This window comes from Eptatretus burgeri, chromosome 18 (assembly GCF_056783735.1).
Source record: "Eptatretus burgeri isolate ZD-2024b chromosome 18, Ebu_testis_v1, whole genome shotgun sequence".
NCBI classification, from domain to species: Eukaryota; Metazoa; Chordata; class Myxini; order Myxiniformes; family Myxinidae; genus Eptatretus; species Eptatretus burgeri.
In genome coordinates, this window is record NC_140978.1 from 24,928,981 (window position 1) to 24,956,000 (window position 27,020).

The 27,020-nt window shown below is 46.8% G+C and overlaps 1 protein-coding gene across 2 annotated transcripts in view; it reads right to left on the reverse strand.

Annotated features, from left to right (window-relative positions):
* Positions 1 to 27,020, reverse strand: part of APPL1 (adaptor protein, phosphotyrosine interacting with PH domain and leucine zipper 1) — an 85,101-nt gene that overhangs the window by 39,002 nt on the left and 19,079 nt on the right. For both annotated transcript variants that reach the window (XM_085863596.1, XM_085863595.1), the window contains exons 5-20: positions 20,041 to 20,128; positions 19,731 to 19,772; positions 19,440 to 19,498; positions 12,912 to 13,058; positions 12,628 to 12,710; positions 12,364 to 12,513; positions 11,939 to 12,127; positions 10,063 to 10,105; positions 9,334 to 9,390; positions 8,904 to 8,995; positions 8,602 to 8,790; positions 8,443 to 8,489; positions 8,081 to 8,261; positions 7,805 to 7,841; positions 6,067 to 6,234; positions 5,914 to 5,964 (exon numbers count right to left, since the gene is read on the reverse strand). In XM_085863596.1, the coding sequence (XP_085719722.1) occupies positions 5,914 to 5,964; positions 6,067 to 6,234; positions 7,805 to 7,841; positions 8,081 to 8,261; positions 8,443 to 8,489; positions 8,602 to 8,790; positions 8,904 to 8,995; positions 9,334 to 9,390; positions 10,063 to 10,105; positions 11,939 to 12,127; positions 12,364 to 12,513; positions 12,628 to 12,710; positions 12,912 to 13,058; positions 19,440 to 19,498; positions 19,731 to 19,772; positions 20,041 to 20,128 (1,623 nt within the window). The remainder of the gene's footprint in view (positions 1 to 5,913; positions 5,965 to 6,066; positions 6,235 to 7,804; positions 7,842 to 8,080; positions 8,262 to 8,442; positions 8,490 to 8,601; positions 8,791 to 8,903; positions 8,996 to 9,333; positions 9,391 to 10,062; positions 10,106 to 11,938; positions 12,128 to 12,363; positions 12,514 to 12,627; positions 12,711 to 12,911; positions 13,059 to 19,439; positions 19,499 to 19,730; positions 19,773 to 20,040; positions 20,129 to 27,020) is intronic.

Here is a 27,020-nt window from a genome sequence, read left to right on the forward strand (position 1 = left end):
AATATTGCACGAGGCATGAGGAGAGGGACCAATTGGCAGACAATTTTGCAACAGGTGCACGGTACCCGCGCCGGCGGCCATTTGGGCAGGACCAAAACAACATCTCGGGTCCAACCGGCGGTTTTATTGGGTCAGCATGGGGCGCGATGTACAGGACTGGTGTCGAGCATGCGACGCCTGTACTGCCAAAAAGGGACCGGCACGGAGGATGAGGGCCCCACTCCAACTACATCAGGTTGGGGCCCCCCTTGAGCGAGTGGCAATGGACATTTTGGGCCCACTGCCCCCCACTCGCCAAGGTAATCGATACATCCTCGTGATGATGGACTATTTCACCAAATGGCCGGAGGCCTTTGCCCTTCCCAATCAGGAAGCCGGGGTCATGGCAAAGACCTTCGTAGAAGGATTTGTATGTCAGCATGCGATTCCGGAGGAGCTGCACACCGACCAGCGGCGAAATTTTGAAAGCGAATTGCTAAAAGAAGTGTGCAGGCTCCTGGCAATTTGAAAGACATAAACAACGCCCCTGAGGCCACAGTCTGACTGGACCTTAAGAACCACTGACTGTGGACTGTGGCGGTGGAGAGGTTCAATAGAACCCTTATCCAACAATTGGCCCTCTTCACCGCCGATAATCAGGAGGACTGGGACGAACATCTCCCGTATCTCCTGATGGCCTATCGCGCGTCCCAACATGGGGCCACCGCCTGTAGTCCGGCGCTGCTCATGTACGGACGGGAGCTGCGAGCTCCCGTCGATTTGCTGTGCGGACCAACGCCTGAGCGTCCCGACAGACCTCCAGGGGAGGGCTATGCCCGTCAGTTGGAGGAAGGCATGGAAAAAGTCCATGCCTTCGCTCGCCGCCAGCTCCAACAGGCGGGTATGAGGAAGAAGCGCAGGTACGACCACCGGAGCCAGGTGAGTGCGTACTCTCCAGGGGCGAAGATTTGGTTCTTCAACCCCTAGAGGAGGAAGGGCAGATGCCCGAAACTCACCTCGCCCTGGCAGGGCCCGGGGGGTCATCCTGGTGCAAATCAGTAACGTGATCCTCAAAATTAAAATGGGACGAGCCCTCCCCCGGATCGTCCACGCAGACCGCCTGAGTCCCTATAAGGGCGACCTTACGCCCTCATGGATAAGTCTTGCCAGAGTAGCTGGAGCTGGAACTACCGCTCCCGCAGAGGCACAAGGCTTGCAGAGTCTTGCTGTGAGTACACGAGCCCAGGCAGGGAGTAGGAGATCCCCTTGCTCAGGGCAAAGGAAGCACTAGCTGGTGGGAAGGGTTAGTTTAGTTGGACCGGCTTCATGGGGACATAGGTTGTTCCTCATGGAGCCCGTGGAATGGATTAGTTAGAGGGATTTCAGTTTAGATTTAGAATGGAAAATGATTTTTGGAGACGCTGACAGACTTGAATGTGTAGTGGGAACGTAGTTTAGCTACATAGTGTAAAAGGATGTGCTGTAGGTAAGGGACGACGAGGGAGCACAAGGTTGCTAGGGGATTTAGTAAGAAGAATGGCAGTGTTCAGCGATGTGAGAGATGAGAATTGAAAGGAAACATGTTGAGTGAGTGAGGGCCAGCGGGCCTGTGTGAATGTTGAATGCATGGTGCGATGAGTGATTGGTGGGGGGGGGGGGGGTAGGAGTGATTCCCACCCAAGGGACCCCGGGGTTAGAGTAATGTTAGTTTGTGGGTTAGCCAAATTGACAAAATGGAAGTCGTTTTGCTGATGGTGCGAGTGTAGGCCCGAAACCCGTTTGGAGGGGTGCAAGAGTCCTGTTGACGGGCTGGGAGCGTGGCTGCGAACGGTGAGTATTGCTTAGTGGGCACTACGGGCACCGGACTAGTCGGCCGCGGTAGGCCAAGGGCCCAAGAGGGGCCGGGATAGCGTAGTGGGCATGGGTGGGCCCGCATGAAGCGGGACCCGGAGCGCCAATGGCCGCGTGGGCAATGTCGTGGGCACGGGCACCCGGGGAAAAAGGGGCCCGTGGCACCAGCCTGCCACGTGAGCGTCGAGGGGGAGTAGCCAGGGAGGGCACTCCCCAGATCATAGGGAGCTGGCAGGCTCGGAGACAGTCTCAGGGCCCGGGGGTGCCATGGTTGGAGAATCGGCAGAGGGTAGTTCCTGCCAAGAGCCACGCTGCCCAGCCACAAAACCGTGCGAGAAAACGAGGGAAAATTTGAGGGCAAGGCCCAAATTTGTGAGGACACCAACACAGGCAACGGGAATCTTGGTTGGTAGAACCAATAGATTAAGTGAGAGGCGTTTGTTGAAAGCCCCGGGGTAGTTTAAGGTTAATAAATGTTAGGGTAGATAGGAAAATGTACCCCTCCGCACCATCCATCCCTTCGCTCTCGGTGGGCCGCTGGACTCACCGTGGTAGAAAGATCGCTGAGATCTGAGGAGGCCATTCTGAGGCTTCATTGGGCCTCAAGGCAGGACACTAGCTCTCCCTTATTCCCCTCCAGGAAGGGAACGTAGGGGTTGGGAGTAGGCTAGCATGACGATAGGTTAGCCGGACAGAGACAATAAAGGGGGTTAGGGAGACAAAATTATAAGGGGAAAAATAAAATAAAAATAAAATGGGGCAAAATTTGGTTGCATTTTTGCAAACTAAGGGAGTGGGTATGGACAGAGACAGGCAAAGGCGATAGGTTAGGAGGAGACAGTAGGGTAGGTCCGAGCCCGCCTTCAGAGCGGCCGGCACCACCGCACTCCCTCCACAAACCTCAAGAACGCGATCAGAGGCCGGACAGCTTCATATGCCGGCCTGCTTGTGCTACAGCGGCCTGTTCAGGCCTGGCCTTGCCATGCCTTGTCTGCCTGCCTCTGCCATAACCCCATGCCTGCTACCCTTGTTTGCGTTTGCCCCTGTGTTCATTCCATCACCATGTGCGCCAGGATCATCGCGCAAGTTGCAAAGACTGCCCTGCAGGCAGCCGCACACGGGGACTGCATTGGTGCAGCCCGTGTACCGTCCTGCGTTTGCTTGTGCTCATTTCAAGGGGTGAGCCTGGGACTGCATTGGGCAGCCGGCTACCTTCGTGTTCCTGCATAGGAAGCCAGAGACTGCATTTGGGCAGCCTGGCTACCATCTTCAAATGGCCTGTGGGATGGCATATGGCATGCCGGGTTAGGGTGAGTTGCCTCCAGCAGCTGAAGACGAAAAAGAAGGTCCAGTGACAGACAAGGGGGCCTTTTGAACAGGCCCCGAAGACATCCGACCTTCAGCTGCGGGGGCGCTCACCCTCACGAACTACTGATTAACTTTGCCATGCCCTTTTTCCCCACAGAGTCCATCGGTCCTGGGCCATGGTGTAGTGTAAATTTATAAGGTTAAGGTGTAAATAAGTTTGCTTCCCCCTGCATGTCCATCTTCGCGCCGGCAATTTAGATAAGTCGTCCGTACGAGTGAGTTTGTTTAGTTAGCTACGCAGCCCATAGGTTACTTATTTTTGGGACACGAATACACCAAATGTCGCACTCAGGGATCCAAAGGTAAGATGTACTAGGGGAGAACTTACACATGAAGGCACACAAAAATTTGATGACTCGGGACGAGTCTGTAAAAAAAGGGAGGGGGTAGTGTTACGGTGGTGGAAATTCACAGAACACCATTCAGGTTCCCCAAAGATCAGTTATTTCGATAAGTGTGTGTTCCAGGTTAGATTTCGCCACCGATGTATAAAGGTAATTATTCGTGTGCCGGGCTGTGCATCTTTGAGTTAGCCGTTATTCTTTTTCTATCTTTTATTTTAAACAAACAACATCTCCTCAACAACTCTACAGCCACGCCACCACCACCACAACGCCAACAACTCAACGACCATGCCACCTCCACCACAACACCAACAACTCAACAACCACGCCATCCCCACCACAGCGCCATTAACATCGCAACACCATCACGCCCGCCTGAGCGACAGCGGCAAAATGCCGTGATACGAACTCGTGGCGTGACAGGAAGAACCACATTCCAGCCTCCGTGTGCAATCAGCCGTGAAGATGGCTGATTTGCATAAATGGATCAAAACAGGCTTTGCCATGAAAAAAGCTAGCCAATCAGAGCTGAAAGGGGCAGAGCCAGCCTGGGGTGAAGGTTCAAAGGTGAAAGGGGGAAGCGCCGATTTCGGGTGGCGAAACCTCCAGCGGCTTCTCCCCTCGGGCTATAAAAAGCCGAGTTGGCAACGTGCAAAAGAGCAGTTGGTGGTGAAGCTGGCGAGCGGAGGACGTTGGTCGTCATTGTTCACGGGTCGTTCACCGGTGGAGCTTGGAGTTGTCGGAGCTAGCGGCAGCATCAGAGCGTGGGGGTCTGGGCAGACGGCCCTGATACGGTCGGGCGACGCTGAGGAGTGAACGGGGTCTAAAAGAGCATCAACTCTGAAAGAGCAAGAGACCCGTTCGCTCCTCCGAAGCGTCGCCAGCCAGGCTCGCCAGAAAGGGGCCGCGACGAAGCCGGGCCACCGAGGCCGTTCAAGCAGCTGTTCAAGCTGCTCGTCAAGCCGCCCAAGCGACTGGCGCGTTCGCGACGCACCAGACGGGACCGAGACGCCAAAGGTCGCTGAGTGAAGACCACCGAGTCGCCACCAAGGGGCGGCCAGGTAACCGGCCCGGCCTCTCGGAGCCTTCCGGTCATCCCGGCTCTGAGAACATTAAAGGCTTAAAAGCCCGTTTCTTTTCCTTGGTTTTGGATGAAAGTCTGTGGCACCTTGTCTTCCTAAGTAGAAATGAATAAGTGCACGATTGTGTACATGATTGAATAGGCATCGGCTGTAGGCTTTTGCGCGTGTCTTGTCCCCATATCCCCCCATTCATTGACTGCATGCCTACTGTAAATAAATGCCACATTGTTTGAATGTCAATCTGCTCGTTGCGTCACTTTCTGCCATTGACTGCCATGGTGCGCTCGGGATATTAACTGGCTTTTAAAGCCGCTAAAAGTACATCTGGTCTGACGGGACTTGGCAATATATAACCGCTCGGCTCCGCACATGGAACGAGCCGCTTTAGCGGCTCGTTTGCGTACGGGTCCCGTCGAGGTATAAACTCCCGGTATTTCTGTCTGCACCAATAATTAGGTACATCGATAATTCGGCGATCAACCCTGTAGCGCGTGGAAAGAATAATTGGCTAGTTTATGATGCGTTAAGGCATCCGTGACTGGATTTCGGCGTTGGTCCGGAAAGTCACGACTGGATTGCGGCCTTCGGTGGGCGCACGACCACGATTTGGCGAGAACTGTCGTCCGCACACCGAACGCGGCGGAAACCCATAACAATATGTACATATACCAAGTTTGGTCAAAATCCCATCACTGGTTCACAAGTTAGCGCGGTAACAGAATTTTTACCTGACGGGATCTCTGAACTTTGACTTCTTGACCCCATAATCTTAGCAGTTCATCTTTACATCATTATAAATGCTTGTACAAATGTAAAATTGTAAAAATTGTACTTGTAAAAATACAGCAGTTCAACTCCCTTCAGCCATTCTTAAGTCAACACGGTCACGAAAACCTGTCACGGATGGACGGACAGACAACCCGAAAACATAATGCCGCTGGTGACTTCGGCGCAGAGGTATGAAAAACCTCCGTTGTTGGTCACCAAGTAAATGTGCAGGAAATCTTGGTGGACAGACAATAACCTTGAATATTTTTAAATTCAGGTCTAACTTTGATTTCAACAATGTGTATTATAATCCTGTACCATAAGTACGATCGATTTTCAACATTTTGTCAATGCATCGTGTCAGATAAAAATATAAAACAAAATTGCCCTTCAAACGGGCATATCTTTGGTTTTCATTTTAAAAGAAATTACTAATTTGAGCACCAAAATGCTCGTCCTGATTTGAACCCGGCAATGCCTTTTCAAATTGAGTGCTGAGAATGCAGATACAACTCACATACCAGGTTAGTATGTAGCGAGATCTGCTTTGCAAGGCCCACAGAATCACAGATCTGTGGAATGAAGGAAGGACAGGTAATTATGTAACCATCAAGGTGTATTAGGGGAAGTGGTAATTTGAAGAGTGGATGTAAGAATACCAAGCCACCGCCCACCTTCTCGCCCTCGTCGTTCGACTCAAACACGTAGCAGGACGGTTGAACTACTTGTGGCACCCTGCATTCACCTGCTGTTTGTCGCCCTCCAATGCCATGGATAATGAAGCCAAAAAGACGAGGGTTGTCCTTGTGTGAGATGCAGGCACCCACTTGGTCCACTGGGAACTGAACAGACAATGTACAGAAAGGACAATGAAAGGATGCAATATGAATACGAGAACAGCACTCAGTGGAGCGCATACCTCCACCAGGCTGAACAGGTTACAATTTGTATCCAATTGATAGGCCGGATCTGGATCCGGACATGAACCAAAATCTATTCGGTTTGTTCTTGTCACCAACCCCACTCATCGACCTTGTATCGCAAGGCTTTTGTCATAACTTTTTTTTGTTTTGTTTTGTCTTCTTTTGTTTTGTCATAACTCATCCACAACTTTTTGAAATATCATGCTATATATCGTTTTGGCTCCATCTCTCAATGGTGAAGAATCACTTAAAAAAAAAATTTTAAATTCTCGTATCCTCATCCAATTCGGATCTTCACCAAAATCGAACTGATTCGTCGTTCTCACACACCCAACCTGTCCAAGTTTCATCAAAATCCGTCCATAAGTTTTTGAGATATCGTGCTATATATCGTTTTTGGCCCTTTCTCTCAATGGTGAAGAATCAATTAAAGAATTCTAATAGTCGGATCTCGATCCGGATCTTCACCAAAATCTAATAATTTAATCCTTGTCACACACCCAACCTCTCCACAAACTTTTGTCCGAATCCGTCCACAACTTATTGAGATATCCTGCCCGAGAAAGACAAACAGACAGTCGTGAAAACATAACCTCCGCCGACCTTTGGTGGTGGAGGTAATAAACATTTGTTATGGTGCTCGTAATATATTGGATGAAATCTGCATCGACTGGAAGACAGTATTAAAAGGAGAAGAAGAAGAAGAAGAATAAGGAGGAGGAGAAGGAGAAGGAGAAGGAGAAGGAGGAGAAGAAGGAGGAGAAGAAGGAGGAGAAGAAGGAGGAGAAGAAGGAGGAGAAGAAGGAGGAGAAGAAGGAGGAGAAGAAGGAGGAGAAGAAGGAGGAGAAGAAGGAGGAGAAGAAGGAGAAGAAGGAGGAGGTGGAGGAGGAGAAGAAGGAGGAGGTGGAGGAGGAGAAGAAGAAGGAGAAGGAGAAGAAGGAGGAGGAGGAGGAGGAGAAGGAGAATGAGGAGGAGGAGAAGGAGAAGGAGGAGAAGAAGGAGGAGGTGGAGGAGGAGAAGAAGGAGGAGGTGGACGAGGAGAAGGAGAAGGAGAAGGAGAAAAAGGAGGAGGAGGAGGAGAAGGAGGAGAAGGAGGAGGAGAAGGAGAAGAAGGAGAAGGAGAAGGAGAAGGAGGAGAAGGAGGAGGAGGAGGAGAAGGAGAAGGAGAAGGAGAAGGAGGAGAAGGAGGAGGAGGAGAAGGAGGAGGAGAAGGAGGAGGAGAAGGAGAAGGAGGAGAAGGAGAAGGAGAAGAAGAAGAAGAAGAAAAGCATTATGATGAGAATGCGGTCACAATTACTGACAAAACAGCCAGCTTAATACCCCCTCGACCCTCCCAAAAAGGACAGTGCCCCCTGCATGCATTACAATGTGGGGGAGGGGTGGGGTAATGTCACTTCCTGCTTGCTAATTTTCCCTGCCATCTCATCTTATCTATAAACCCTTCCTCATTCCACATGGCCCACACACTTCCCCGCATTAACAAACTTACAGTGATGCGCGTGACCTGCGTTTGTGGGTCAATCAACCTGCAAACAAAATAAGAAAATTAATAAAACATCGCAGGAGTACCTCGACATGCATTTCATAGCCAAAACAGGGATACTCGAGAGACTTTTACACTGTCCATTCATTACGTTTATTATATACTGATGTGGATGGCCAGCTAGCTAGTTCAATGACTCAAATATCCTGAAAATCGTGGTTACACGAGTCTGTGGTCCGTGACGAAAACCCGTGACTTCAGAGGGCCACGAGTCTTGCTCACCGCAGGCTCTGTGACGTGATGAGCAGGTGGAACTCCGCCATGCGGAATATGCTGTGAATGGCTCTGGCAGCCATCACTTGACGCATTGTCTCGTATATGGCGGGGGCATCAATGGAACTCTCTGGGTTCACGGCCATGCAGCCCAGGAATCGAACCACAAAGAGCTGGTGCAGCACGCAGTCTGGACGGTGGAATAGACGAAGGAAGGAGTGAGTTGGAATTGGAGTGATAACTGTGAGAACGTCTCGTTAGAGGTTCAAAAGATATATAAAGGAAATGATCGTAACTCGCTATGTTGGAATAGATTTGGAATCACATTGGGCCTATAGCTGGAAATTGCTGCAAGACCCTGCACTTTTCACCTTGTGCGTCTCCACCACTTTCCCCTTCGCCAAATGGGTTGTGCCGCCTGCAAGTACAAATACGAAATTTATGAGAATAACCCTCTACCTTCCCCCTCCCTCTCCTCACCCTCCAAAGTCATTCATTCTCTCCTTTATTCATTCTCTCTCCCTCCCCACCTGCCCGTTGGGGATGCCGCCCCTTCTTCTTTCACCTCCTCCTCTTCCTCATTGCCCGGTGAGATGTCAAACTGAATGGGGGTACCAAGGGCAACCAATGGCTGGGAGGGACCTTTGGGTTCTGGACTGGAGGGATGTGAGGAGGGAGTATCAGTTGGCATGGAAACAGAGCCCCACGAACTTGGACTACTGAGGATAAAAAAGAAGAGAAAATTGAAATGACAAACATTCAAAGCAGTAAAATAAAATAAAACATAAAAACAACAAAATGAGAACAAGGAATCGCAGCTGCCCCAGTGTACGTGATTGGACGTAAAATGTTGTGTCTTTCTTGAAACGATGGTGATGGCGTGACGGCGTTCATGGCAACACGCTGAACTTGTGCTGCAAGTGCCTGGGAAATGCCCCACAAAGCATTGTGGGACAGTCAGGGTAGGATAAAGAGGGGAGGGAAGGCGAGGTTAGGATGGCATTGTTTTTTTACGTTTAATGAAGTCGAAGCAGGTGCAGAACATGAATTAAAGAAGCGATACTGACAAGGTGATGAAGGAGGAAGCAAGACCGAGTTGAAATTAGGAAAGGTTAGGGAAGCTACGAGAATGAAAGATTGAGAGGTACTAATGATGTGTAAAAGAAAACGATACTTAAAATGGAGATTTACAAAGCAAAGAACCTGGGTGCTTCCCCAGGCTTTCCTCATAGCTATGACATCACCAATCTAAGGACACAAACCTGTGGGTCTTCAGCAAGGTAGATCTGTCGGGATATGTTGCTAATGGTAGCTATCCACTGTGTGGGAGAACGGGACACGAGGAGGGGGATAAAGAAGATGTCAGAATGGCCACTGGTGCGTGGTATGATGAGGAAAGGATAAATAATACAAGCCCAACATTTCATTTACTGTGCCTTCAGTGACAAAGGTGATGCAAAAGTACGTCACAATTTTGGATAACAGTGTAACATCAGGTGGGACTGCTATCCACACTCCGAAGGCTGCAGTATTATTCTTCAAGGATTTGGATTCTAATCTGGAGAACAATCCAGCATCAGGAGAATTACCAAGTCAGCGTCAGATTGTACGTCAAAACCCAACTGACTCATCAATAATGACCTTTGGGGGTTAGAGGCAAAGTGTGGACTGGTGCTTGTCCACACGTCGTCGTACACTTCTTCATACCCCTAGGCTAACTTTAGGTGGCAAACACCAACCACGTCACCGTAACAGGCAAAATCACTCAACCGCTATTGCCCAAACATAACTCGAATGCAAATCTATTAAGGCAAGAGACATGCTCCTTCTGTGGTTGCAGGCCACAGCTCCGATTCCAAAACCCCAACCAAAGGTTAACAAGCTGCATGGAGATTGACATGTACTCAATAAATCAGTACACTGGATATACAGCAACACCAATTCCTCATTATACACTTGAATTTGGAGATAAACAAAAGAGAATCTCTCACCTCTTCACAGTCTTTCCGACTGTCCGCTTGAAGGATAACCGATCTACAGCAGGAGGTGACAAAATGAAGAACTTTAGATGATAAACAGCGGATAAACTGAGACAGTTGGTGAGAAGCAAACATGAGGGGAAAGGGGACCATTGCAAACTGTGGAACACATCAAGTAGATCCTCCACTTCCTTGCCATGCTCAGCCCAAAGGTGAGTTCAGCTATGTCAAAGCACCCTCATGGCAAGGATTACCACTGGGTGGTTTGCCTTTGCCTTCGCAGCTGTAGTCACAGGGTCGTTAATTTGTAATCTGTTCAGGATGTTGGTGATAGCATGAATACTCTTCGCAAAGGACATCATGGGACATTTAACATCCACCAACGTCTGGCAGATGAGATGGGACAACCGGCTTAACCCTTCGAACCTTGAGTGCCTTGGACTTTCAGCTCCCCCACCCTGGGCTCCATTGGAAAAAAAAATCCGGCCACTCGGGTATCTGGAGGTTTGAATAGCGGCTGGTAATACAGCCACTAGGGTTCGAAGGGTTTACATCAATCTGAGGGACGGTGCACACATTAATGTATCGTCCTGCTTTCGAAACACTAATCAGCATCTAGTCGAGTTGGGAATAGACAACTCAAAGATAAGTGTGCTACCTCTGCTCCATCCTGTAAGACATCAAACAGATCGGTGAGATGAGAGATTATCTTTACCTCCACCAGCAAAGGTGGACGGAGGTTATGTTTTCACCCCTGTCTGTCTATTTGTTAATTGCGAAAATATAAGATTTTGTTCAAGTATATTGGTTGGTCGCATGTGTTATATTCTGTCTATTTGTTACTTGCAAAATCGAAGACTTGCGAAATTGAAGCTCCCCAACCCTGGACCCCCTGGAGAATATATACAGTACTTACAAAATCGAATATTCACAAGTACTGTATGTTGGTTGGTCTGGTCTTTGATTCTGTCAGTTTGTTTGTCTGGTAGTTTATATGTCGATCGCCTACGGGTCACAATTTTAAGCCAATCTTCACAAAATTGGACAGTTGGTCATAAGCAAGAAGGCTATTGATTTTGAGGTCAAAGGTCGACAACTTAGGTCGTATTTCTAAAATCATCAATTTTCAACTGATTGAATAGAAATTTGAAGAGGATTTGCATATCAGGTCATTCAACCACAAATTATTTTTGAGGTCAACAAAGGCCAAAAGGTCAACATACGCCAAAGATCAACAACTTCGGTGGGATTTCTAAAATCCTCAATTTTCATCCGATTCACTTGAAATTTGAAGAGGATTTGCATATCTGGTCATTGAATTCAACCACCAATTATTTATAAGGTCAAATTTGTTTTAGGGATTTCACAAGTATCGTGCTCTGCATGACATCTTTATTGTTTGTTTGTTTGTTTGTCATTTAGCAGGATATCTCAAAAAGCTCTGGATGGATTTGGATGAAACTTGTTGGACAGGTTGGGTGTGTGACAATGACGAATTGATTCGATTTTGGTGAAGATGCATATCCGGATCCAGCCTATCAGTGGGATATAAAACGTAAACTGTTCAGCCGTGGAGCTACGTGCTCTACTGAGTGTCGTTCTAGTTTCCAAATGCATTTAGGAATGCAGTTGTCAAACCAAAGTGAGTCAAGGAAAGGCAGGTTGTAATTCTGCAATGAGTCACAGAATAGCATTCATGGTGCATTAAAAATCACATGACCTTGCTCTTGTGTGTCCAAATACAATACGAGTGATGCGTCAAATCAAAACTTTTGTTTTGTTTTAAGGGATATTTCCTTCGAGGTCACGAAACCTTAGAGATCGTAAAGGGGTGCGTTGGGAGAGGTGGGAGGTGGGAGATGGGAATGAACAAACAAAGGCTCTGCACCTCTTGCCATCAAAGACTGTGATCTGAAAGCAGTTACGGCGGTCATCAGGCTCAGCTGCCATTACAGAGCAGTTGTCCAGGTCCATAACCAACCCCCCAGCCAGTGCATCCCTTCGCTGACTCATGAGGTTTCCACCTTGTGTGAAGAAGAAGAGCCGTTCCCATGTAAAGGATACCAGTCCAGTCTTTCTGCAAGAAGATTATCAACAGATTAAATTGTTTGTATCAAGTGGAAGTATAAATTGGCTTTTTTTCTTTTTAATAAAATGAGGAGAGATCAGAGGTGGTATGGGACAAAGAATGCACCTGGAGGAAAAGGTTGGGATGGGTGGGGGTGGGATGGAAGACAAGTTGGAAGAGAATTTTGCAATAACTCAGAGTCAGTATGAGGTTTTGTGGATGGTTGAAGATGTAATGTAACGCACTGGCGCAGGAAGAGGTAGCCTGCACGCTGGGTGAGTGTGCGATCAGGTTCTCCAATAGGATCTGGGCAGTATAAGGCATCGCTGGCCTCCTGCAGGGCCTCTGTCGTCACAGCAGTAGCTCCTTGTTCAGCATCCAGCTCACCACGCACACTGCACACAAAATGTATCTGCCATGTGTACAACACCCCGTTCCTTCATGTAAGAGGAAGGAAATGACAGGAAATGAAATAATGCAAGCGGATGTTTGAGGAAGGGTATGCTTACCTCTGTACACTGGTACATATGTTAGACACAAACTGTTCCACCTGTGGAGTCAGATATTCCGAACCCATTCGAAAAAAGCTCATCTGTATGGTGGGAGTGGGCAGTGTGCAGGAAGACATTTAGGAGAAGACAAGTGAAGCATTAGAAGCAGGATGAGTGAGAGATGAAGTTGAGAGGCACAAAAGGCTGACTAATTGGGGACACGGCAGCACAAATCTGGGAGCCAGTGGTGCATTACAGGTATAAGAAAGGACGGTGGCGTGGTTGCCAAATGATCACTTCACCTGCGCCTGTAAATAGCCGAGCATGGGCTCAAGGGTGATGATCTTCTTGCGGAATTGAAGCGCGTTAAGAGCTGCGTAGTACTGCAGGGACACCTGGTGTAGCTTCTTACGGCACGAGTAAACATCCTCGCTAACTTCTCCACGTACCTCATTGTCGAAACGGAAGGAGAATGAAACGGTGAGCAGAATAAGGAATGTTTCGGGGGAATGGGGTGGCAAGGTTTCCAGCAAGAGAACAATGTGGGAATTGAATGAATGGCAAAACAAAGTGGGGGTAAAAGAAGAAAAAAGGAAGGAGACAACAGGTTGAGGTTGACTCTCGAGAGTGCCGTATTTTTCAGCGTACAAGTCGATATTTGTTTTCCCGGAAGTCCAGGCCTTGACGTAAACTCAGAATCAACTTGTACAGTGCTTATAGAAAGTCTACACCCCCTTTCAAAATTTTCACCTTTTGTTGCCTTGTAGCTTGTAATTAAATTTGCATTGAACCAGACTTTTACACCTTTATTTACACATCACAACCTACAACCTACAACCTCCAAGTGAAAAACAAAAATTCTACAAATTTCAGAAAACTAATGAAAAATACAAAACTAGAATATCTTGGTTGAATAAGTGTCCACCTACCTTACAATCACGATTGTAAATTAGTTCAGGTGTAACAAATCACCTTCAAAATCACACATCAAGTTAATTGGCCTCCACCTGTGTTAAATTGTATTGATTCTGATTATTTCAGAATAAAATCAGTTGGTCCTGTAAGTTTCCTCTGCTGGGTGGTGCATTTCACAGTAAAGACTTAACCATGAGAACCAAGGAGCTTTCAAATCGCCTCCAGGATAAAATTGTAGAAAGGCACAGATCAAGGGATGGGTATAAAAAATATTTTTAACATCTTGAATATACCTTGGAGTACAGTCAAGCCAATTCTTAAGAAGTAGAAGGCGTATGGTACAACCAAGACCCTGCCGAGATCAGGCCGTCCCTCCAAACTGGATGACCAACAAGGAGGAGTGATCAGAGAGGCCACAAAAGAGGCCAATGGCAACTTTGAAAGAGCTACATGGCTTTCTGGCAAAGGCTGGTCACTATGCCTGGTGTTGGCTTAATAGTTTGGGTGGCGGGCTTGGGAATGAGATCCTCGGATCCTGAGTTCAAATCCCACTCTGCTATTGAATTAATACCAGGTGGGGTTGACTCTGCCTGTTCATCCTTCCGAGGTTGGCAAAATGAGTGCCAGCTTGCTGGTATTCTGTATTGGAGTGGCGATCCGTCCAAGATTGTGCCCAATAGCCAAGAAGACTGCTTAGGCAGCACCAACGCTCTGCACAGAGTATGGTCCCAATGGATGGATGGATGGACTGGTCATTGTGTGCATGTGACAATAATATTCCAAGCACTCCACAAGTCTGGCCTGTACGGTACAGTGGCAATAAGGAAGCCATTACTCAAAAAAGCCCACCTTGATTCCCGTTTTGGTATGCAAAAAACCACTCCAGAGATTCTAAAGCCATGTGGCAAAAAGTTTTGTGATCTGACGAAACCAAGATGGAACTTTTTGGCCTAAATGCAAAACATTACATTTGGAGCAATCCCAGCACAGCACATCACCCAAAGAACACCATCTCTACTGTGAAGCATGGTAATGGCAGCATCATGTTGTAGGAATGTTTCTCATCAGCAGGGACTGGGACACTTGTCAGGATAGAAGGGAAAATGGATGGAGCAAAATACAGAAAAATCCAAGAGGAAAACCTGCTGCCCTGTGCAAGAAAGCTGAAATTGGGACAGAAGTTCACCTTTCAGCATGACAACGACCTGAAATACACAGCCAAAGCGACACTGGAATGGCTATGGAACAAAAACATTAAAATCCTTGAGTGGCCCAGTCAGAGCCCCGACCTAACTCAAAGTCTGTCGCAGGTTATCCAGTCTTGGAATCCTGAGGCGTCAATTTTGCAAAGACTGTGTGCATACAAAAAAAATTTCCCCTTCATGTCCATTCATGGTGTCAAACCCCTCCATATCACACTTATCCAACCAAGATATTCTAGTTTTGTATTTTAAATTAATTTTCTGAAATTCGTAGAATTTGTGGGTTACGATGTGTAAATAAAGGTGGAAAAAGTCTGATTTCATGCAATTTCATTCCAGGCTATAAAGCAACAAAGGCTGAAAATTTTGAAAGGGGGTGTAGAATTTCTATAGACACTGTATATGGTTTAAGCCATTGCATTGCTTAAATGAAAAAAAAATTCAAAGTGTGATATTTTCTGAAATAAATATTGTATAATTATTCATTTAAAACACACTGCAAAAATCATTGCCCAGAACATTTGCCGACTGGATGAGCAATTAAACGTTGACCCGCTCACTGAGGAAAGCAAAATTATTCAATCAATGACGAGCATGCAACACCAATTACAGTTGATCCATCCCTTTCAATCTCAATCGTCTGTATCCATCCTCAATGCGTAATCTCTAAGAGCCTCCGGTAAAGTCATGCGAGTCGTACACGGCAGCTTTCAGTTGAAAGTTGTTAAGTTCGCTAGCTTGTTTTAAATACTGTACCTCTTTATGAGAACAATCATGTTGAAAAACTTTTTACATTCCTAATTTATCCAGAAGGTCGTCCCACAAAGTAATCCTTACTATAATTCACACACCGGTGTTTGTTTGTGTGTTTGTTTGTCGTGCTACTCCTCCTACAGTTCTGGACCGATTGTAACCAGACTTGCTACATAGGATCAGCATGACCCCAATTAATGTACAGGGGTGTTTTTATAAATTTTTTTCCAGTTGTTTTCGGGGTTTAAGGGGGTTGACGCAAATTCACAATGTAAATGTGTATCATGTATAAAGCAACAATAGTACAGCGGATAAGCTCTCATATATGAACAAATTGTGCATTTTATGAGAAAAGCATGAAATTTCTAGCATAGTTAGGTCATACCATAATGTTTATTTTCGGATGTGAAGGGAAGTCAGATTTCACCTCTGAGGGGACAGTGAGAGGTCAAATCTAAGATGGCCACTAGTCACCCGGGTCTAATGTTCAAACGTCCTTAATTTTGGAACCAGACTGCGCAGAAAAACATTTACAGTGTCATTTCCAACTAAATTGGGGATGCCCATTCATTTGGTGATACCTTTGAGGGTGTCAGAATTCAACGAAATGAATTTAGGTCAAGGTCAAGGTAAAAATTTATCAAAAAATAAGCAATCAGTTGAAATTTGCAAATGAATACCGAGTAGTGTCATTGTGGCGAATTTAGTTATTTATCCCCTCAGAGGGTGTGCTTGAGGCGGATGTGGCGCAGTTATGTATTGTGTACAGTGCTCCCTCACTATATCGCGGTTCACTTTTCACGGATTCACAACATCGTGGGTTTTCAAATCCTCCAGTAGAAGAGATTTAATGCTCTTCTTGGCTGTGCAGTACGACATTCATCTCATCATCGTCATCTTCATCGTCATCAGTACTGCACAGCTATCATCATCATATCTTCATAGGTCAGTGCCCATAATACGTTTTTTTATATTTTATAGTGCAATATAGTATTTTTTAAATTATTTTTGGTCTTAGGCTTTGCAGCCCCATGAAGTCGCATTTCCGATGAAAATTTTTTAAATAACTGATTAAATGTGTGGGGAAGGTTAATAAGAGTGTGTGGATGCTGTATAATGGTTTATAATACGTTTAAAATGTGTTTAAATATATTTAAATAATTAAATTAATATGTGGTTTCTACTTTGCGGATTTTCACCTATCGCGGGTGGGTCTGGAACGCATTAACCGCGATAGGTGAGGGAGTGCTGTATATCCATGCTTAGACTAGCTGGGTATAGATGCATTATCTGCAGAGCTCTATGTTTTGTTGACCCTTACCAATAAAGAAATCCTGGATAATGACATGTATCTAAGAAGATAGCCTAGATGTAAAATGTGGTATGGTAGTTGGTGCTTTCATTGTGTTTTTGTATTTCAGAATCTTCTCTCCTGCCGTGGTGATTTTGTCGCAACCATGCTGAAGCGTCACTTCCTGATGAACCCTACCCAACCCTCTATATCCAAGCAATCCAAGCCACCCCCCAGCACTAACTGGGACATTTGTGTCCTCTGCCAAGTAGTAACACATGAATCTTTGCAGTGTCCTCTCAGATCAACGAAACAGCCTGGTGATAGTGGCTATGCATCCCTGGCAGAAGACCTTCTCCGGTTCCACACCCTTCAGCACATGCCAATGGACCTCCACCTGGAGCGATTGGATGACGGAAATGGCATAGAATCCACTCTGAAGGCACACGGGGCTGAGTGGCACAACAAATGCCGGCTAAAATTCAACAAAAAGGCGTTTGACGAGCAAAGTCGGGGAGAATTGACTACAGGACAACGAAGTACCTCTTCTGTGCACACTCGATCTGCTCACAGCCACTCGTCTACTTCTGCATGTGGCAGATGCTGTGCAAAAGGGGTGTAAGAAGGTGACCATACGTACCGTTGATACTGATGTGGTAGTACTGGCTGTAGCTTCATTCAGCAAGACAGCTCCTAACAAGCTGTGGGTTGCCTTTGGTGTCGGGTCAAGATTTCGTTACATATCTGTTCACGAAATGGTTGCCACAATGAATCCAACACAGTGTCTGACTCTCCCAGTCCTTCACACTTTCACCGGGTGTGACACTGTATCTGCATTCGCTGGCAGAGGAAAGAAGACTGCCTGGAAAACTTGGAAGTCTTTCCCAAAGATGAATGATGCTTTCAATGAACTCCTATGCATGCCAAGTGAGGTCAGTGAAGGATCAATGTTACTGCTAGAGCGATTTGAGGTGCTAATGTACGACCGAACCAGTGAGAGCACGGAAGTGTATCATGCCAGGAAACAGCTCTTCACACAGAAGTCTAGAACTCTAGAGAACATTCCTCCAACCCAGGCAGCACTCAAACAGCACATCAAGCGCACTTGCTACCGGGCCAACTGTTGGGACCAGGCATTGATCCTGGATCCAGAGATGCCAGAGCCATCCGACTGGGGCTGGACAAAGGAAACAACTGAGTGGCAGCCGCTTTGGACCACTCTCCCCAAAGCATCAAAATCGTGCCATGAATTGATCCGCTGTCGCAGTGAGAAAGGATGCACTGGATGGTGCAAGTGTGCCAAAGCTGCGCTCAAGTGCACTGCACTGTGCTTCTGTTCTGGAGGCTGTTAGATTTTGATCACTACCATTACCATCATCATCATTGCTATTAATAAAGTATTAAATAGACTAGCAGCATGGGACTATTCTGTTAATTTTTTTTGTATTATTATCCCTATAGTGTCAAAATGGAAGCGAAGTTTCACTATATTGCATAGGTCCAATCCATCGTCCTTCCCAAAAGAATGTCCAAAAGTTTTTAACGTAATTTGACCTTGACCTTGATCGAAATGCATTTCCTTGGCTCCTGGCGATCTCAAAAGTATCACCAAACGAATGGCCACTCCAAACTTAGTTGGAAATGACACCTTAAGTGTTTTTTTTACACTGTTTAGTTCCAAAATTAAACGCGTTTGAACATTAGACCCGGTGGACTGGTGGCCATCTTGGATTTGACCTCTCACGGTCCTCAGAGGTCAAATCTGACTACCCTCCACATCTGAAAAGTATTCACTAACTGTCAGAAAATTCATGCTTTTCTCATAAAACACACAATTATTGTGCTTATCCGCTGTACTACAAAGAGTGTGTTTTAAAAAGATTTCTGGAGTGTGTTTTAAATTAATAATTATACAATATTCATTTCAGAAAATATCACACTCTGAATTTTTTTTAATTTAAGCAATGAAATGCCTTAAACCATATACAGTGCCTATAGAAGTTCTACACCCCCTTTCAAATTTTTCACCCTTTGTTGCTTTATAGCCTGGTGGGAGAGGGTATTACAAGTCCCTATCTTTTACATTTCTGCATTCCTGTCCCCACGTTTTCCACTGCAGTGAGGTGTTTTTAATTACAAGCAGTAGGTATGTTTTTGTTCCATGCATGATGTGACCTGGGTTTTTTTTTTTTCAAAAGCGATGAAGGCAGCCATCAATTGCCTATACACCACTCAAATAAAGGTATGTCAGAAGGACGTGTTGCATGCTTGGAACAAGATCGCCCGTACGGTACAGATCGCTCTGCTCGTTCAAATAAAATGCACAAAACAACTTATTCATATTCATGACCCTGGAAATAACACAGGCAGCGATGGGTTATGAGTGTTTGGGATGAATTAACACCTCTTGTTCTGAATGGCAGTTTTGCTAACTATCGTAGTTGATTTAGCTTCGTCTTTTACTCCAAATCAACTTATCTATGAATGAAGGAAAGAAAAATTGGAACATTAGCCAATTCGACTTGTACTCCACATCGACTGATGGGCCGAAAAATACGGTATGTGGGGGAAGTGAGATAAATAATAATAATAATAATAATAATAATAATAATAAACATAGGACAACACATTATAAGCAGAAATATACTGTACTGTACTAATATTTGCACCTTTTCGTTGTCTCGGCGTTTGGAGAGTCTGCTGTATTTGATGATCGCACCATCAAGCTCTGAGAGATTAGGGAGGGCGGGGGGAGGGAAGTAGGGGGACAGGAAATGGCAAGTGAGAGTCGTCAGTGTTGTTGCTATGGAGTGAGGTGTGCAGTGAGTGGTGATGGCGAGTGTGCAACCACAGGGAGAGTGATCGCTGATTGCCAAACTGTTTATGGAACGGCTGATGAAAGGAGTTTCAAACATGACTGTTTCGTGGCGTCACTTTTGTGCATTCCGTCAAATGCTCACCGACAGTGGCTGCTGTCATCATCTGTCTGAGGCTCAGGATGTCTCGAGAAAGGATGGGGTGGGGGGGGGAGAAACGTCAGTACAAACTTATACAGACGATACAGATAGTGTGTCACAATTGATCGTCATCATATGGTCTCTGAGCAAACTCATCGAAATAGTTTGGCTACTTAGTGGGTGTGACAGGAGGTTTGGACATATAGCTACTTCATATAAAATTGCTAAACGTGTCATTGCTGCCACATTGAACAAAAAAAAAATTGAGTGCAATGAACGAGGTGAAAATCAAAGCCTTTATCAAAGTTCAAACCTGCCAGTTCCTTCTCCCTGAACTGCATGATGGGAAACATGACAGCATCAGCCAATTGGGACGAGACGATGGCATGTTGAGAGCTGAGCTGGAGTTAAAGAGAGCAATGAGCACAATTGCATTCGATGTATCGACATATTCAATGCACAATGTATATAAAGTAACCTGTTTGTAAATAAAACAATAAATTCCTGCTCCCAGCACAGAGGTCGACATGACACTGAGCTGGTAATTAATAAAGTTGCCTCAATTAAGCTTTAACTGCTCTTTTATAGCAAACTAGCATTGAATCTGTCGCTTCGCTAATGGGAGTTGAACAGCATAACTTGAACAGTACATTTTACAGTTCAGTAATACAGTTTATTGACGGTCAATATTTGCAATTTTTCTTATTCCAGAAACATTTTGGGAGTTGTGAACGACCCAGCATTAATTTTAGGAATCCACACATCTATTCACAAAACAACAATTATGTTTTTATTATTTCATATACAGTCTGTGGTGACTAAACCGTCTCCCCCACCAGGTTTTTTGGTGAGGAGGGTGTTTGGATATGGACACCAAGCAGGATTAAAAACAAAACCTGTCAAAGGGCGGAGGAGCTCCTTGTGAGCCAACGGCCATCCATATCCAGTGCCCAACTGTGTCTGCGGACGTCCTTCTGCAGTTGGGTTACTTTTTTTAAGGAGGACGGTGGAAGGATTTGCACTCCGGCCACAGTAAAAGACTTCATTCCACAAAACCCCGAAATGCAAAGAAAACTGAAAAGGCACGACGTGGGTGTACCACCTCCCGTGCTGCTGCCCTCCACAGGGCAGCTCACAGGATGAAGGGATTGGGGCAAAGTCTTCTGCACCCCCATTCCTTGATGATAGAAGGAAAAGCATGGGGTAAAATTCCTGGGTCAGATTGCAGTGGTGTGTAGCGGGGTGGTGCTAAGGTGTCGAACACCAGATGGCGGTGTCTTTGGGTTAACCTGAAGAGGTCCCTTCGGGTAGGTACCTGGAATGTCCTATCCCTAAAGAGAGGATGATCACCTGTCTCTGTTATCATCTGAGCTCAAGCGTTTGAACATCAGTATTGCAGCACTCCATGAGGTTCGAAGACCGGATAGTGGCAAGATCATGGTGGGTGGTGACACCTACTATTGGTCTGCGTGCTCTGATGGTTACCATGCCCAAGGAGTTGCTGTAGCTGTGTCCAATAAGCTGACTCCAACGATAATTGAGGTAACACCGGTCAACGAGCGTATTATGAGACAATGGATTCCTCACTCCTTGGGTGTCGTTTCCCTGGTCTCTGTATATGCGCCGACTGAGGAAAGTGACCTCACTGAAGGATGCATTCTATGCCGCACTCGATTCTGTGGTTGATCAGTGCCCCAGGTGAGATACTCTTCTTGTCCAGGTGAGACACTCTTCTAGTCTTGTGGGATTTCAATGCATCGACTGGAACTGATAGGGAAGGTTCGGAGACATGTGTTGGTCCCCATGGGTCTGGAATTGTGAACCAGAATAGCACCAAGTTCCTTGACTTTGCAAGAAGTCGTGGACTTAGGGTGGCTGGTTCATGGTTTCAGCATCCACAAGCTCATCGCTGGATTTTGTATTCCAACGCAAGTAGTGTGGCAAAGGAGATTGACCATGTGCTCGTTGATGGTCATTGGAGGACGATCCAGAACTGCAAGGTCCACCGGAGTGCTCAGTTCCTCAATACCAACCAGAGGCTTGTTGTAGCAACTCTGAAGTTGCAGCTTAAATCCAGGAGAATGGTACCATCCCATCCAAGGCTGGATGTTGGCAAGCTCAAGGTTGAGAGGGTAGCTGAGGAGTTTGCAAACAGGCTGAGTGGGAATTTTGGGGATCTGGGTGCTTTGGGAAATCCTTAAGAGTTGTGGAGTGCCTTCAAGACCACCATCTTTGATGTTGCCGGTCGATGTCTTGGAACTCATCATCGGGCAAAGAATAATTTTGTCTCTCAAGGGACACTGGATACCATTGACCAGAGTCTCAGGGCAAGGCTTAATGGCAGAGCCGAGCTGTTCAGGATGTTGAGGCGGAAAACTGAATGTGCACTGCGGGAGAACAAGGAGGCCTATGTGTGAGGAATCCGTGAGAGTGTAGAGCATTACCTGTGGTCAAGTGATTCTTGTCCTGCTTACAGGGGAATTCGCGCATTGCGTTCCTCAAAGCCTGTCCCTCGGTGTGCTGCAATTCGAGTGGATGGTGGTGGGCTCTTGACAGAGCAGTCTGAAGTGAAGGCCCACTGGGCCAGTTACTTTGAGCGGCTGTACCAGGCTGACCCAGAAGCTGTTGAGTTGGATGTCAGGGGTGTAACTATCCCTATTACTGACCTTCCAAACAACTGTGGTCCACCTTCGTTTGTGGAAACACAGGCTGTAGTGAACCGGTTGAAATGGGGTAAAGCTCCTGGGATCTGTGACATCCATGCTGAACTTCTCAAAGATAGTGGAAATGCTGTACTCATGTCATTGCATGCAGTTCTGTGTTCTGCCTGGAACACAAGCATCATCCCAACTGACTGGAAGAGGGGCCTTGTTGTCCCTCTCTGGAAAGGGAAGGATGATCGCCAGGATGGCAACAACCGAGAGGTGACACTGCTGTCAGTGCCCGGCAATGTCTTTGCTTGGATAACTTTTCATAGGGTTCGCCACCAACTGTTTGAGCACCAGCGTCCAGAGCAGTCAGGCTATACACCAGAGGTTAACAATTCACGGTATTCGTGCTCGTCGGGTCCTCACCGAATGTAAACGAGAGCTTCGGCAGGGGCTGCTTGCAGCCTATGTTGATCTCTGAAAAGTGTTTGATTCAGTGACTCGGGATGCCCTCTGGAGGATTTTCTGGTCTTCATGGGGTGCCACCAAAACTGATCAATCTGATGTCTGAACTATACTCTGGTACTGAGAGTAGTGTGAGATGTGGTGATACCATCTCTGACTTATTTCCAGTTGTTAGTGGTGTTCATCAGGGATGTGCTTGCCCCCACACTTTTCAGCTCTTGTATGGACTGGATTATGGGGGGATGTCAGAGAGATCAAGCTGTGGTGCATTGTTTGGGAATGTCAAGATCTCTGACCTTGATTTCGCAGACGATGCAATGATCTTTGCAGAGACTTTAGATATCCTTTTGGGGGCCCTCGAGGTGCTGAATGAGGAATCGGAGTCGCTGGGATTATGGGTTTCCTGGGTCAAAACTAAGATCCAGGCTTTCAATAACATCTTGCATGCTGCTATCTTGTCTGTACCTGTTTGTGGTGAGGATGTTGAGGTCACGGAGAGATTCACTTACCTTGGCAGTGATATTCATGTCTCCGCTAGCTGTGAGTCAGAAGTCAATAGATGTCTGGGACGGGCTTGGGGAGTCATGGATTCACTGGATCACGGCATGTGGCGCTGTTGGTACCTGTGCAGGAGGACAAAAGTCCGAGCCTTCGGATCCTTGGTGCTTCCAGTCATGCTCTACGGATTGGACTCTGACCAGGGATCTGCGATGGAGACTTTACTCCTTTGGTACCAGGTCTCTTCAGAGAATCCTTGGCTATCGCCGTTCGGACTTTGTGCCCAACGAGCGGTTGCTGAGACAGACTCAAACGAGATTTGTTACCTGAATAGTCTGTGAACGTCAGCTGCGGCTGAATGGGCATGTGACTCGTTTTCCTGACGCTGATCTTGCTCACCAGATTCTCTCAGCGAGGGAGCCTTGTGAGTGGAGTAGGACAATGGGCCGACCACATGCCTTGTGTTTGCAGCAGGTTGATCAGCATCTCAAGGAAATGGGGATGGGCCAGGCATCTGTCTGGGGGATGGCCACACGGAGGCCCTGGAGTACTGGCGGAAGGTTGACGCAGTGACGCGCTGCTCCGGCATGCTCCCATATGCGACCTGACCTGTGGCTGCATCATTGCTGGGAGAGCGGCTGTGCCGCTGATACAGTGCCCCCTGTTTCCAGTCGGCTGGGGACTCATTTTGCCATCCTCAGAATTATGATAGGATGATCAACCTACCTGGTGTTATTTAATGGCACACCAGGGGCTCAAATTCAAGACCCTGAAGTAGCCATCTTGACCGTTAGTCCAACATCAGGATAACATTATGAATTTGTTTTATGTTCGTAGGGATCAGATGTACCGTGGTTTTCTTGTTATTTTTGAAGTTGTATAATGCAATTCTCATTGAGTCATGAATAGCACACCTCTGTTAAGACCTAGCTTACCGCTGGAGGTAATGCCGTAATGATGTCTCAGATGTAATGCCGTCTTACTAAATCAGTCATCCGGAAGTCTAGCATCTGGCATTCAGTCCATCACCTAGACGTCAGATATATGGATTCTGGTGTTCAACTGCTGTCAGCGAAGCGATGGGACAGGTTGAATGCTGGACGCCGGGATGATGTGTACGTCTGTCGAGGCCTAACTTAAGGCCCTGTCACACCTTGACGTTTTAGCCAGCGTATGGCAAGGTATCAAAATGTATGCAAAATGCTGGCGTACGCTGAACTATTGATGTTTTTCACAGTTTTGGACGTATTCATAACGAGTTGGACGTATGCATAAAGTATTAGTAACGTACACAGAACGTTTCAATCACATATACTGTAGATAACTTATACCAACGAATGCTGAGCGTGTTGTCGGCGTTCACAACCTATGCCCAACGATAGTGTAACTTATGCATAGCACGGCAGCGTATCGCCGACGATCACGTGTCGTAGGCTATTCATAGGCTGCGGCTCGACGATTCAAATCATAACCGCACTAGACATCGAAGTGTGAAGCCGCTGTCACACCTTGACGTTTTAGCCAGTGTATGCCGACGTATAAAAAAATTTGCCGAACCAAGCTGGCACACGTCGAATACGTTTTGGGTAAATTTTGTATACGTTAAGAGCACGCTGGCATACGTCGATAAATTTTCAGCATGTTGAAAATTTCTCGACGTATGACACACGTTCCGCATACGCTGGCCATAAGTTGTAGGCACGTTACGCGATCGTTGGCACACGTCGACACACGTTACTTGTACGTTACTCAAAAGTCGAAACACGTCAAGGTAATGGTTAGCGTCAGTGTTCCAGACTCCCTGGTTTTTTTTTTTGGTTTTTTTTCGGTATGACGGTGATGTTGACAATTCGATTTCTAGTGCTGTTATGATTTAAATCGTTGAGCGGCAACCTATTAATTATATTATAACCGCACTAGAAATCGAAGTGTCAACATCACCGTCATACCGAAAAGAAAAAAAAAAAAACAGGGAGTCTGGAACACTGACGCTAACCATTACCTTGACGTGTTTCGACTTATGAGTAACGTACAAGTAACGTGTGTCGACGTGTGTCAACGATCGCGTAACGTGCCTACAACTTATGGCCAGCGTTATGCGGAACGTGAGTCATACGCTGGCATACGTCAAAAAATTTCAAGCATGGAAAATTTGTCTAACAGCTCGGCGTACTACAACGTATGCCAGCGTGCTCTTAACGTATACAAACTTACCCATAACGTATTCGACGTGTGCCAGCGTTTTAGCCAAATTTTTCATACGTCAGGCATACACTGGCTAAATAGTCAAGGTGTGACAGGGCCTTTAGCACTAGACATAACACCATAATGACATCCCAGCAAAAAGAGCGTGACAGACAGAGGGATTTGCAGACGGAGAAAACCGGCCACTTTAAAATATTGTTACGGATCTGGAAACCACATGCATGCAACATACAGATGTCCCAAAAGTCAGTTATGTCGTTAAGTATGTGTGTCGTCAGATCCCCGACCTTTTGTCTCATGGGAGAATCAAAGGCATGCTTTGCGATTTCTTTTAGTTGGGATATTACCTCTGATAAGCCATCTAACAACCATCCCATCTGCATGACCCCTTGGCCCATCACGATCCACCACCAACCAGCTGCCTTCTCGCACCCTGACGTGTCAAGGCATGATCTCGCGGTTCTGGTTTCTCGCCTCCCACAAATGTTGTAACTCTTTCACGACGACCTTTGCAACATTGATACTGTTGCTCATCAAGTATGAACCCGCGTGGAAGAGTGGCTGGGGTTTCCTGGCAGGGGCCGTTGCAGCGTTGATACTGTTGCTCGTCAAGTATGAACCCGCGTGGAAGAGTGACTGGGGTTTCCCGGCAGGGGCCAAGGCCCCGCCTCAGAAGGGTGGGCCGTTGGACCCTGTCCAATCAAAGGTGGACAGCGAGGTGTTTCACCAAGGGCCCCTCCCCATTGAGGGTACGTGTAGTGGTACATGTAGATCAGCTACGTAGAATTAAATGGAACGTGCATTAAAGAAAGGGATGACGGGGAGCACGAGCTTAGTTCGGGGACTTAGCGAGTAGATCGTCAGTGTTGGTATGAATTGAAAAGAGAAAGGAACATAATGAGTGAAAGTGGGTCAGCAGGCCCAAGTGTGAGTGGAGTGAATGTGGAATGCATGGTGTGAACGAATGATTGTGGTGAGGAGTGAATCCCACCCAAGGGAACCTGGGGTTAGTGTAATGTTAGTTACATTCACCAAAACGGATGTCGGTTTGTTGTTGGTGTCGAACGAAGGCACAAAACCTTTTGAAGGGTGCAGGAGTCTATTGACCGGCTGGGAGCATGGCTGTGGAAATGTGCGCACTGAGTAGAGGGCCCCCTGGCACCGAAGTAGTCGGCCATAGTAGGCCATCGGTCCAAGGGACCGAGTTAGTGTAATGGGCATGGGCAGCCCACGGAAACAGGACCCGGAGTGCCAAAATGCCACGTGGGCATCGAAGGGGACACTGCCAGGCGGGGCATTCCCCACGTACATATGGAGTAGGTAGGCTCGGAGACAGCCTCAGCGACCTGGGGGTGCCATCGTTTGAGTTCGGCAGATGGGTATCCCTGCCAATGGAGCCATGCTGCCCAACCACAAAATTGTGCAAGGGCACGAGAGAAAATTTGCGGGCCAGGCCCAAATTAATAACGAACACCAA